This window comes from Panthera leo, chromosome D1 (genome assembly GCF_018350215.1).
Source record: "Panthera leo isolate Ple1 chromosome D1, P.leo_Ple1_pat1.1, whole genome shotgun sequence".
NCBI classification, from domain to species: domain Eukaryota; kingdom Metazoa; phylum Chordata; class Mammalia; order Carnivora; family Felidae; genus Panthera; species Panthera leo.
In genome coordinates this window covers 100,252,229-100,266,530 of record NC_056688.1, presented here as the reverse complement: position 1 = coordinate 100,266,530, position 14,302 = coordinate 100,252,229, and the positions used below count along the sequence as shown (strand labels likewise).

At 37.5% G+C, this 14,302-nt stretch overlaps 1 protein-coding gene across 1 annotated transcript; it reads right to left on the bottom strand.

Moving 5' to 3' along the window:
* Positions 1-5,813: 5,813 nt before the first annotated feature.
* On the bottom strand, positions 5,814-6,731 carry LOC122199686 (olfactory receptor 4A15-like). Its single transcript, XM_042904954.1, has one exon. It carries the CDS (start codon positions 6,729-6,731, stop codon positions 5,814-5,816), a length of 918 nt encoding a protein of 305 aa, XP_042760888.1.
* Between the last annotated feature and the right edge of the window lie 7,571 nt (positions 6,732-14,302).

Here is a 14,302-nt window from a genome sequence, read left to right as displayed (position 1 = left end):
TTCCAAGCCACTTTGAATATGAATGAAGCTGCCCTGAATCCTGTAGACCCCTCAGTTATCAGTTGAATACCACAGAGGGACTCCAGTCCATGCCACATGAAGCAGAAAAAATACCCAGCTAACCTCTGCCAGAATTGCTGGTCCACAAGACTGTGAGGCAAATTTAAATGGCTGTGGCTTTAAGTCACAACATTTCAAAGTCTTATACCATGTAGCAAAAGATAACCAGAGCAAAGAGTGGAAGCTGGAACTGTGGTGCTTCCATAACAGAAATGTAAAGTACATGGCATTGACCCCAGCCCCAGGAGTTGCTGGGGCTGTAAGGGCTTCGAGGCATCTGTAGGTAAAGCTTTGTTGAAGGACAGGGTGGACTGTGCTTGGAGGCTGAAGAGAAAGTGACTCATGTTACCAAGTGCTAGCAAAGTTTGGTAATACCCTCACCTGTAGTAGTGTGGAAAATAGGAACAGGTCGGGGAGCAGGTGGATTTGACTGTGATTTCCAAGCATAATACTGAATATGCCAGCTGCTTCCTCAGCCATGTATGATATGTTGAAGGATGGGTAACGAGAGGTGAGGGGTGCCTAGGTGGCTGTCAGTTGAGAATCTGACTCTTGGTTTCAGCTCAGGTCATGATCTTATGGTTTTGTGAACTTGAGCCCCATGTTGGGTCTTGGAATTCTCTCTCTCCCTCTCTCTCTCTGCCCCTCCCCAACTCATGGTGTCTCTGTCTCTCTCAAAATCAATAAATTAACCTCAAAAAAAGAGATAGAGAGGTGAGTTAAAAGCATGACTGTTATCAAGTTCTCAAGCAGAATTCAGAAGAAACATGTAAGGAGTCAAGACCTGCTGGGTTCTGGCATAAAGCTGGTTCTCATCCATAGCATCTCCAAAGAGCAAAAAAGCTCTCAGAGTAAGAAATGGCACCAGAAGAAAATCATCTCAGTGTTGTAGATGTAAGACCCTAGTGAGACTTCGGAAAGATTTAAGGTGTGTCTCATAAATTCTCTTAACTAGGTTGTCCACCTCCAAAACATATGCAGGACACAGGGAAGAAAGAGCAAGTCTCTAGTTCTTAGACTTTCTTTTTTCAATTCACAAAGTCTAATTTCATTTACTTGTGTTTTCACAGGGTTATTCAATACAACTGATATATAACCTTGTGTAAGTTTAAGGTGTACAACATGTTGATCTGACATATACATATATTGCAAAATGATTACCACAATAAGGGTACTTAACACATATGTCATCTCACATAACTGGAATTTTTGTGGGGGATGAGCACATTTAAGATATATTGAGCATATTTAAGATATATATTGTTAACTACTGTACCCTGCTATACATTGGCTCCCCAAAACTTATCCAACTTATAACTAGAAATGTGTACCCTTTAACTAACATTGACAAATTTCCCCCACCCGCCAGGCCCTGGAAACCACCATTCTCTTGCCTTCTATAAATTGCGTTTTTCAATACCACATATAAACGAGATGATAGAGTATCTGTCTTTCTCTGTGTGACTTATTTCATTTAGCATAATGCCCTCAAAGTCTATCATGGTGTTGCAATTGGCACGATTTTCTTCTTTTTTATACCTTAATATATTCTCTTGTATGTATATACCACTGTTCTTTTTCCACTCATCCATCAATGGATGCTTAGATTGTTTCCATGTCTTGACTACTGTGAAAATACTGCCACAAACATGAGAGTGAAGATATCTCCTCAAGATTCTGATTTCATATCTTGGATATATGCACAGAAGTGGAATTTCTGGATATTATGGTAGTTCTATTTCACTTTTTGAGCAATCCCCATACTTTTTTCCAGAGCGGTTAAAAAATTTATATACCCAAAGACAGTGAACTAGGGATCCCTTTTATCTACATCCTCACCAGCAAATGTAATCTCTTCTCTTTTTGATAACACCCATCTTAACAAGTATGAGGCGATATCTCATTGTAGTTTGAATTGCATTTCCATAGTGATTAATAATATTGAGCACCCTTCCATGTTCCTATTGGTCATTTGTATGTCTTCTTTGGAAAATTCAGATCCATTGCCGAGTTTTTAATCAGTTTTGTTTTGTTTTGTTTTTCCTATTGGTTGTATAAGTTCCTCATACATTTTGGATATTAACCCCTTGTGAGGTATAAGACTTGCAAATATTTTCCCCCATTCCATAGGTTGCCTTTTCATTTGGTCAGATGCAGTCTGGATCTAGAACTTGAGATCCTGAACTTCAAGGATGGGATGAGATCTTAACTGGCTTAAGACCTTCTGTGTCCTCCCTCCAGAAGTCCTGAACTATCATTTTACAAATCAGAAAAACTCACTGGAGACACAGGCCAAATGGAGAAGAAGAAGGGGCCAGAAGAGCCTGGTTGTCTAGCTATCCCTGCCAAGGCACCACTCAGATGAGTAAAGTCATCCTAAATACTCCCTGAAAGCCCATCTATCCAGTGAATACCAGCGAGGGACCTCAGTCCATGCCACATGGAACAGAAGTATTGTTCAGTCAAGTCCTGCCAAAATTCATATGTGCTCAGATTCAGACCTGTGTATGGCAAGATATAGCTCTGTGTGTAGACAGATACAGGCCTGTGTGTGATCAGATCAAATGCATATATATACACGTATGCATTCGTATGTGTAGTCAGATACTGATCCATGTGCTGTCAGATACAGACCTCTGTGTGTTCACATACAGACACATATATGACACTGGATACGACCTACATATCATTGAATATGTACCTACATGAGGTCAGATACAGATCTCTGTGGTTGAATATATACTTGTGTATTGTCAAATGTAGGCCTATCAACATTGCATACAAACAAACACCAATGCCTTTGAGGACTGTGCTATAATTCATGCCAGCAAAAGACACTAAGCCCTTTCCAGTCAGCTCTTTGAAAATGTGAATCAAAGGTAAATAAGACAAGCCACTTTTTAAATAAGAAAACCAAAAGGCAAGATTCCTGTATGCTCTATGGAGATGATTACAAATTGTTATTGAGACATTGATCAAGCCTTCATAATATATGTCTCATTCTGGGTGGGAAAACAAGATATTAAAACATCCATTTCCCTCAAAATCAATGTGGAGGGTCATGAAATTTTAAATATATCATTATGGAAAGCTTTCAGACTTAAAAAAAAATAATCCTAAAGTGTATCAGGACAAATAAATATCTAGAAATTGCAAGAAACTTGAAAAGGGTGAGTATTTAAGAGCAATTATCCCCATGAGGTATAAAACACATGAAAATCCTTGACTACTGACAAGGATGTTGGTGGTAGGCAACGACACTAGAGAAAAAGGGGGAGGAGGTGGAGGACGCAACAGCAGAGGAGGGGAAATGGCCCCAAATCAAACCAACTATTTGTATAAAGTTTGACATATTACATACAGAAATTGAAATTATTACTGAAATTAATAATAACATTGGCAGATTACATATCCTGTTTGAGGAAAACAAGATTAGATATGTCTCATCACAAATAGAAACAAATTGTGGATAATTTTAAAAGAAAGATTTTCTGAGCCCTTGGGTGAGTCAGTTGGTTGAGTGTTCAACTCTTGATCTTAGCTCAGGTCTTGACCTCAGGGTCTTGAGTTTAAGCCCTGCATTGAGCTCCACACTGGGGGTGGAGCATACTTTAAAAAAAAAGGTAGTAATCTTGAAAAAAACTTTTTCCAGAGTTATTTTTTAGAAAGATGTTAAAATGTATAAATTCACTGAAAAAGATGTATATGAAATTTTCCAAGAGTGATGTGATAGAAGAAATCAAAAAGTAAAAGAATAATACAATATAATGTCTTTATATCACACATAATGATAGCAAATTAACATATTTGTAGAAAATATCAAAGAAGACTAAATATTTATAGCAAATAAATATATATTTAATGAAGAAAAGACTCAAAATCCTTACTCCAATAGATCAAGACTTCAAGAATGTAAGTAATAGACAAAGTTCATGGAGTGAATTCTATGTCCCTCACACTACACAAATACAGACTACATAGACAATTAAGTCACTGTTCCTGACTTAAGAGAACTTACAGACCAATGAACACAGACAACCAAGATTTTATCTCCTCACTTGAAATAACAATACACGTTGGAGATAACATAAAATATGTCTAATACATTTGGGCTGCTGTAACACAATACCACAGCCTGAGTGGCTTCAACCACAGTCATTTATTTCTCAAAGTTCTGGCGTCTGGGTAGTCCAAGATCAAGGCACTGGCTGGTTCTGTGTCTAGTGAGAGCCCACTTCCTGGTTCATAGCTAACCATCTTTTCATTGTGTCCTTACATGGCAGAAAGGGCACGTGAGTTCAGACACTTTCTGATTCATAAGAGCTCTCCTCTCATGACGTAATCACCTCTCAAACGCCCCACCTCCAAACACCACATATCATAGAGGACATAACATCTGAAACTTGAGGGGTGGGGGGGAGACACAAATATTCAGTCTAGAGCAACATCCAAAAGTTGATGACTTAATTATATAATTCCCGCTAAAATCAATGTTTAATCTTATTTAATGAAAAGCACTATGTTGGGAAGTCTTTGAGATGACATAAGGAATCTTCACATAATAGTAATAGGGATAAAACTCAGGATATAAAGTCTCTCATACACTGTGATTTACCAGGGAAAAGGCTCCATGCCCCCATAGCCTGGGCACCTCTTGAATCCAGAGTAACTGAAGGAGGCAGAACCATGAGTTTCTTTGACACATGCTTCCTACTGTAGTAGAGGCAGATTAATATTTTCTTTGAAGCCTAATTCAGACAAAGGAAGGCTTATGAAAGAGATCTCGGTTAAATAAATCAATATATATTATGGCCTATTTATTACCTAACAATCTGTATTCCATTAACAGCAGAGGTTGTCAGCACCTTACCTACCAATGATATCACCCAAAATATCTCATCTCAGGTTCTGTGTTGTATATGTAAATCTCATGGATTATGGATTATGGTAATTTTATATATGTAAGGAGGGCCTAGGCCCTTTAGAAGGCTATGAAACACTACAGACAAAAAAAAAAGAGATGGGGATACTGAAAAATGGCAGAGATATTATCAGATATACTAAGCTATCTGGGAAGATTAATTAATCATTTTTATGAGAATATAACACCAAACAAAGTTGTTTCTCTTCGGGAGACAATAGGATCCCCCATTCAGAAATATGAGTAGATCTTAATATATCTATCTCTTTTGTTCAGATTTTTTTCCTACACTTAGCTTATGATTAATATTCAACCTTGGAAGCAGCATTCCTCATCAACCTTAATGTGTTAAGCAATATGAACAAAATTATATACTTAAAATTGTTTCTGATATAAAAATAAGGTCCATACTTTAAGTATTAATATGGGTTGTCTTTGTATGGGAGGAATGAACCAAAGGTTTACGTCCTGTTTCAGAAATATGTAATGACCACTATGATTTCTGAAAGTGAACACTTATGTAAGAGCGAAAAGTGAAAAATGTCAACTAACAAAAATAAATTTATAGTATTAACTATAGCATGACTGATCACATAGACCTTAAACCTATAGTTTCAATAGAGACATTTTATATGCAAAAGCTACACATCTACTTTCCTAAGAACTTATGAAAACCTTAGAAATATATTTTGACCATTGGAAATACTTACACCTTAAATGCTTTTCATCATGCACAACTTTAAACCTCAGGAGAAACTTACTATCAATAAATAATTCTTTACTGTATGGAGCAACTATTCACTGAAAAGAGGTGATATATTTCTCTTCTGCCTCATTTTCTTCTTCTGGTCCAGAGCTTTTCCATGGCATTTTTCATCTCTCCATTTCTCAGAGTATAGATTAGGGGGTTCAACATAGGTGGGATAACTGTGTAAAATACAGTCAAGGATTTATCAATAGGTAAGGTAGAAGGAGGTCTCACATACATGAAGATGCAGGGGACAAAGAAGAGGACCACCACTGTAATGTGGGAGCCACAGGTGGATAAGGCTTTGCGCCTCCCTTCCTGACTAAGGTTCTTCAGAGAGTACAGAATGACCCCATAGGAGACGAGCAAGACCGTAAAGATGACCACACAGATTGCCCCATCATTGGCAACCACAGTGAGGCCAATAACATAAGTGTCAGTGCAGGCAAGTTTTAATAATGGGTACATGTCACAGATGAAGTGGTCAATGACATTGGGACCACAGAAGGGAAGGTTGTAAACAAAGACAAGGTGAACAACAGCATGCAGAAAACCTCCAACCCAGGCCAACAGCAGCAACAGAACACACACCCGTTGATTCATGATGGTCAAATAATGCAAGGGTTTGCAGATGGCCACATAGCGGTCATAGGCCATGGCCACCAGGAGTAAAATCTCTGAGCCACCAAACAAGTGCCCTAGAAAGAGCTGGGACATGCAAGCTTGGAAGGAAATGGTTTTCTTCTCACAGAGTAAGTCTATAATCATATTTGGAGTGACTGTAGTAGAATACACAGCATCCATAAAAGATAAGTAACCAAGAAAGAAATACATAGGGGAATCCAGGGTTGGGCTGACCACCACGGTCACCACAATGAGGAGGTTGCCCACCATTGTCACAATGTAGATGAGCAAGAACATAACAAATAATATTTTCTGACCTTGGAGGCTCTGAGTGAGCCCCAAGAGGACAAACTCAGTCACATTGATCCTATGTTCCATATGTCCTTTTGCATGTCCTTATTTCAGACTTCAGGACAAAATTAGTTACAAATGTAATTATTATGAGTGACTTCCTGCAGCCTTAAAAGAATCTGTTTGTTCATTCAACAAATATGAATTGTAATTTATTATTTTCCAGTACCCTCAGAAATTCCAAGAATTCAAGGCTGATTAAAAAACATGCTTAGTAAGCTCAGCAATCTGCAGACCAATAGACAGATAAGAAATTAAAGACATACGTGGGAAAAAACATATTAAAAAAAATAGTTTGCTGCAACCAGCTTTCCATCTGGAAGTTAGTACAATTGTACCTATAGCAGATTCTACATATAACATTTTTTAATGGACTAAGGTTTAATATAAAACTAAAGCAAGATTTATATTTACTACCCAGTTAATAAAAGAAATGACTGCCTATGTTCAAGAATCCTTTCACTAATAAATGAAATCCCAAATTGATGTATTTTACAATTTCAAAACATCTTAAGGATTTAAAAAGGATATCATAACATCAATAGACAAAAGTACTTAGGGAAAAGATTTACATTTTAAAGACATACACAGAGTTAATGTCAAAATGAACACAGAACTCTAAGCATTTAAATAAAGGACAAATGAATCAATGGCAAAGTTAGTAAATCATATAAACAAGTAATAAAAGGATTGGCCAACACAGGTATGCTCTCATGCTGAAACTCACTCATGAACAGAAACACAGGAACTGAAGTAACACTTGGGTAATGAAATCGTTACTTGGACGCTTCAAAATCACTCTTTCAAGACGTGTGGTTGCTACATCATCCTCTAAACTTTCACAGATTAGCAAGCAATGTTCAGAGAACATATCAGCTGAAACTATCCTGAGATTTACAAGGATCTGCCCATTAAAATATCCCTAAATATTACACCTGAAACTAATGTGCAGAAACACTGATGTTAGAGGAAGAAAATTTATTCTGGATCTTCGTATGTGAAAATAACCAAAAGAATATTACAGAACTGAGTCAATCCTCATATATGTTAGTAATCACAAAGAATGTCTAACATGGATGATTATCAGAACCACACAGAGGAACTTTTAAAGGACTGTGAATTCCCTCACGACCAAAATCGAAAATGTAAAGCCTAGGCTGCAATCTTACATCTAATTACCCTTCCTGGGTTACCTGCATACTAAGACAGCCGTTCAGTTCAACGTGTGGGTTGTAGTCCATTCTCCTTTGTCTTTGGTACACGGGTGCCACCTCTGTGCACACAAAGCAGGAAAACAAACGCACCATCAATGGACCTTGAACCATTCCCGTGTAAACAAGGCTTTCCATGCTCTCAGAAAGCCATTCATTCCAGTCTTTCAGAAAAAGGCTACCTCTTAATTGCTGGGTTTTTCAAAATGACTACAAAGTCCTGTAACCTAATCAAGTTTCACTCTTGACTGGGATAAAAGAGAGCCCAAGTCTTCATTGTTGGCAGAATTTGTCCTAACAACAAATGAATGTTACACCAACATTGTGAGGTTACACAAAAGGGAGGGTTCAGCTGTATGGGAGAGAAAATTGTGATTTGTTTAAACAAAGATTTTTATATGGTTTGGTTTTTATGTCAATATAAGTAAAATAGTGAAATATCCTTGACCCTCACAAGGGTCAATCAATCAATTATACTGACCTGTCTTCACAAAGTACAGTTAAATTTTGGATTCCCTGAATGATGGAGAATAACTTAATATACACGCTTAATCATGTTCTAAGTCCATTCTTTCAAGTCCTGAAAGAGCCAGTTGTGTGAACAGTGATTTAAACACTCTCTGAGGTCAAGAAAAAGGTCTGTAAACACTTTATCTGGGGATGGACTACAATACATATGCATGAGTCATTCAGTTGGTACATCTCCAAGAGTGATGCTTTCCTAATTAAATTCATTGGGACCTTCTTCTAACTTTGATCTCCAGAGATGCCACCTGCATCTCCAGAGATTCCAGCAGGATAATCACCATGTACAACAGGACTTCCAGAAACATGCCCTCTGGGGGTGGGATGGAGGGAAATCACAAAAGAACAGCTTGAGATGGAATCATCAAAAGGGAAATGTCCAGTATGGCCAGAAATAAAATACATGAGAACTCTCTTCTTTAAAGCATGACTTTCAAAATAGGCAAAGCTATATCAGTTAGCTTTAAGCTACATCTTTGCACACTGGCACCTGCACTGACTTCCAGAAGACGATGAATTTCATAACAAGACATTTAAACTAGTCTTGGGGCTCCTGGGTGGCTCAGTCAGTTAAGCGTCCAACTTCCGCTCAGGTCATGACCTCGTGGTTTGTGAGTTTGAGCCCCGCATCGGGCTCTGTGCTGATAGCTCAGAACCTGCACTTGCTTCAGTCTCGCTCTCTCTCCCTCTCTCTCTCTCTCTCTCTCTCTCTCTCTCTCTCTCTTAAAAATAATAAAACATTGGGGCACCTGGGTGGCTCAGTCAGTTAATCGTTCGACTTCAGCCCAGGTGATCATCTCATGGTCTGTGAGTTCAAGCCCTGGATCAGGCTCTGTGATGACAGCTCAGAGCCTGCTTCAGATTCCGTGTCTTCCTCTCTCTCTGCCCCTCTCAAGCTCATGCTCTGTCTCTCTCTCAAAAATAAACAAAAATGTTAAAAAGGTTTTTTAATTTAAACTTGTCTCAAATGTAGATAAAGCAAGCTTCCCCCAGAAAAGGAAGAGTTTGTCACATAGTGGCACAGAGGCAAGTTGATAACATCTGTGTTAGTAAGGGAGGAGGGAGGGAGAAAAGAGTGTGGGACGATTCCAGTATCTCTGAGTGCTCAGGAAATGCTCACAGAAATGGGCATTACAGGAGCCCAGAAAACAATTGGCAAAGCATTTCAATGGACTGATGTCACAGACTTTGAGTCTGGAGTTCTCTCTTGCCCAGCAAGAGAGCAGATGCAGAATTGAATATAAGAGAGGCTAATGTCAGGGAAGAGATAAGAGCCCTGAGTAAGGATCCTTGCTCTGTATTTACTGGATCAGGAGGCTTACAAACATGATGGACGTGCAGAATGAAACATGTGAGACAATGAAACAGTGATCATTAACTCAAGTGTGTGAGAGAAAGGGGGTTTCAAAGATATATGGTGTTAGGGGTTTGGCTCAATACAAGACAAAATCCTGGCAAGGAGCAGATAGCTGTTTACAGCAGGCACCAGGCACTGGGTCTGTTCATCTTAACTTGCCTAGGGGATAGGACAGATAGAGCATGCTACCTCAGGGTCAACAAGTCACTCTTTTTTTTTTTTTTTTTTTTTTTTTTTTGCTAAATAGCTCCAGGCAATTTCACCCTGCTACGGCAGTCTATTTCCCTGTTTCCCTATTCTGGACGTTTTCGTCCTGTGGAAGGAGCTTTTGCTCAAAGCTTTAGTTTTATGCTGAGGCACTTTTGCCTGTTTACTGATTCTCGGATACTTCTGGCCTAAGCCTTGTTAACCTATTGGTGCAAGCTCAGGGAATTCCTAAACGTATGTCCCACAGATTTAAATCATCCAGAATATATATAACAAAGTTCACCTGGGAATTGATAAGAACAATATAACAATGTTTCCTAATTATTTACAAATTAAGCAACATAAGTATGAATTACCATGGATTAAAGAAGAAATATCAGTGAATAGTTTTTTAAATAAATTTTCAGCAGAGATAATGAGAGATGTGTGTGTGTGTGTGTGTGTGTGTGTGTGTGTGTGTGTGTACTGGATACAGCTTAAGGAGTGCTTAGAAAGAAATGTATAGTTTTAATAGAAGTATTATAAGACAAGAGATATTACAGAAATGAAGTAAGCTTACTAGAGACCTAAATAATGGAAAAGCAAAATAAACACAAAGAACATTGTAGAATGGAAATAGTAAATAAAAGAAAAAAGGCAAAGAGAAATTAATTAAATAGAAATTAGCATAGTATTAAAATAGAACAGAGAAAATCTATAAATCCAGGAATTGGTTCCTTGAAAGATTCATAAATTGATGTTCCCAGCAAAATGGATTAAGATAAACTAAGAGAAAAAAGAGATCAAAATCAGAATGAACGGAGAGTCATTACTGCATTCTACTGACATGTAAAAGATAAAAAAAGAATACCATAAATGGATTTACGTTGGTAAACTTGCCAATTTAGAAAGTGGACTACTTCTACGAAAGAAACAACTTGCAGGTGTTGACCATGGTAAGTTCTTTATAGATTTTGGAACCTAACCCTTTATCTGATATGTCATTTACAAATATCTTCTCCCATTCTGTCGGTTGCCTTTTAGTTCTGTTGATTGTTTCCTTTGCAGTGCAGAAGCTTGTTATCTTGTTGAGGTCCCAATAGTTCATTTTGCTTTTATTTACCTGGTCTTTGGAGACATGGAAAGTAAGAAGTTGCTGTGGCTGAGGTCAAAGAGATCGATGCCTGTTTTCTCCTCTAAGATTTTGATGGTTTCCTGTCTCACATTTAGGTCTTTCATCCACTTTGAGTTTATTTTTGTATATGGTGTAAGAACGTGGCCCAGTGTCATTCATCTGCACGTTGCTATCCAGTTCTCCCAGCACCATTTGCGAAAGAGACTGTCTTTTGTCCATTGGAGACTCTTTCCTGCTTTGTCAAAGATTAGTTGGCCATACATTTCTGAGTCCACTTCTTCGTTCTTTATTCTATTCCACTGACTATGTGCATAGGTTTTTGCCAATACCATACTGTCTTGATGATTACACCTTTGTAGTACAGGCTAAAGTCCAGGATCGTGATGCCTGCAGCACTGGTCTTCTTTTTCAGGACTGCTTTGGCTATTTAGGCTCTTTTGTGGTTCCATACAAATTTTGGGATTGTGTTTTCTAGCTCTGAGAAGAACGCTGGTGCTATTTTGATAGGGATTGCATTGGATGTGTACATTGATTTGTGTAGTATTGACATTTTAACAATATTTGTTCTTCCTATCCAGGAGCATGGAATGTTTCTCCATTTCTTTGTGTCTTCTTCCAATTTCTTTCACACATTTTCTATAGTTTTCAGAGTACAGACCTTTTACCTCTTTGGTTAGGTTTATTCCTAGGTATCTTATGGTTCTTGGTGCAACTGTAAATGGATAGATTCCTTCATTTCTATTTATGTTACTTCATTATTAGTGTATAGAAATGCAACCGATTTCTGAACACTGATTTTATATCCTGCGAATTTGCTGAAATCATGTATGAGTTCTAGCAGTTTTGCAGTGGGTTCTTTTGGGGTTTCCATGTAGAGTATTATGTCATCTGTGAAAAGTGAAAATTTGACTTCTTCTTGCCCACTTTGGATGCCTTTTATTTCATTTTGTTGTCTTCTCATGCTAGGACTTCCAACACTATGTTAAACAACACCGGTGAGACTAGACATCCGTGTTATGTTCCTGATCTCAGGGGGAAAGCTCTCAGGTTTTCCCCCATTGAGGATGATATTAGCTGTGGGCCTTTCATATGTGGCTTTTATGATGTTAAGGTATGTTCTTTCTGTCCCGACTTTCTTGAGTGTTCTTATTAAGAAGAGATCCTGTATTTTGTCAACTGCTTTTTCTGAGTCTATTGACAGGATCATGTGGTTCCTATCCTTTATTCTATTAATGTCATGTATCACATTGATAGATTTGCAAATATCGAATGAGCCCTGCAGCTCATTGACACTCATATTACACTAAAATCACAGGCAAGAAAAGAAAAAATATATAAATTACTTTATCAAATTTAAGAACTTCTGTACATGAAAGGACACTATTAACAGAAAAAAGACAACTCACAGATGAGAGAAAATATTGACAAATTTTATAGCTGATAAGGTGTTAGAATCCAGAATACATAACATATTTCTTCATCTCAAAAATATACACATCAAAACACCATATTGATTAAAAATGAGCAAAGGATGCTATAAAATTTGAGGTCAGCCATAAGAAAATATATGGAAAGACCTCAGGACAATGGTGGTTAAAGAACATCCTGCTAACGAATGAATGGTTAACCAGGAAATTAAAGAAGAAATTAAAAATACATGAAAACAAATGCAGATGAAAATACGACAGTCCAAAATTTTGGGACACAGCCAGGGAAGTCTTAAGAGGGATGTACATTACAATTCAGGCCTCTCTTAAGAAGCAATAATGGTTCCAAATATACTACATAACCTTACACCTAAAGGAGATCGAAGAGGAACAACAAATAAAGCCTAAAGCTAGCAGAAGAAGGGAAATAATAATTAGACTAGAAACAAATGATATAGCAAAAACAACAACGACAAAACAGTAAAACATATCAACAAAGCTAAGAGCTGGTTCTTAGAGGGAATTAAAAAAATTGATAAGCCCCTAGCCATACTTCTTAACAGTAAAAGAGGAAGGTCTCAAATAGACAAAATCATGAATGAAAGAGGAGAGATCACAATCAATACCACAGAAATACAAACAATTAGAAGAGAATACTATGAAAAATTATGTGCCAAGAAACTGGGAATACTGGAAGAAATGGACATCTTCTGAAAAACTCACAAACTACCAAAACCGAAACAGAGAGAAACAGAAAATGTGAACAGACCTATTACCAACAAATAAATGGATTCAGCAATCAAAATCTCCCAAAAAAGATGCCTGGGCCAGATGGCTTCCCAGAAGAATTCCACCGGATATTTAAGAAGAGTTAATACCTTCTCAAACTGTTCCAACAAATATAAATATAAGGAAAATATCCAAAAAAATTTTTGAGGCCCGCATTATCTTGATTCCAAAACCAGATAAAGACCCCACTAAAAGGGAGAATTATAAGTCAATATCCCTGATGAACATGGATGCAAAAATTCTCAACAAGATACTAGCAAATTTAATACACAAGTACATTAAAGGAATTATTTCCCAAAATCAAATGGGATGTATTCCTCAGATTCAGGGTTGTTTCAATATTCACAAATCAATCAACATGATAATAAAGGGAAGGATAAGAACCATATGATCTAGTCAATAGATGCAGAAAAATATTTGGCAAAATACAACATCCATTCTTGATAAAAGCCATTAACAAAGTAGGGATAGATGGAACACACCTCAACATCATAAAGGCCATATGCTAAAGACTCACAGCTATCATCATCCTCAAAGGGGAAACACTGACAGTCTTTTCCCAATGGTCAGGAATAGGCCAACAATATCCACTCTCTCCATTAGTATTTAAGATAGTACTGGAAGTCTTAGCCTCAACAATAAGACATAAAAAGTAACAAAAAACATCCAATCAGCAAGGAAGAAGTCAAAATTTCATCATTTGCAGACAACATGCAGATGACACTATTTTCTACATAAGGTTTCTATGCAGAAAACCCAATGTGCACCAAAAAATCACGAGAACTAATACATGAATTCAGGAGAGTCGCAGGATATAAAATCAACATGCAGAAATGTGTTGCATTTATATACACCAATAGTGGAGCAGCAGAAAAGGAAATCAAGGAATCAATCCCATTTACAAGTGGACCAAAAATAATACGATACCTATGACTAAACCCAAGTAAAGAGGTGAAAGTGCTATACTC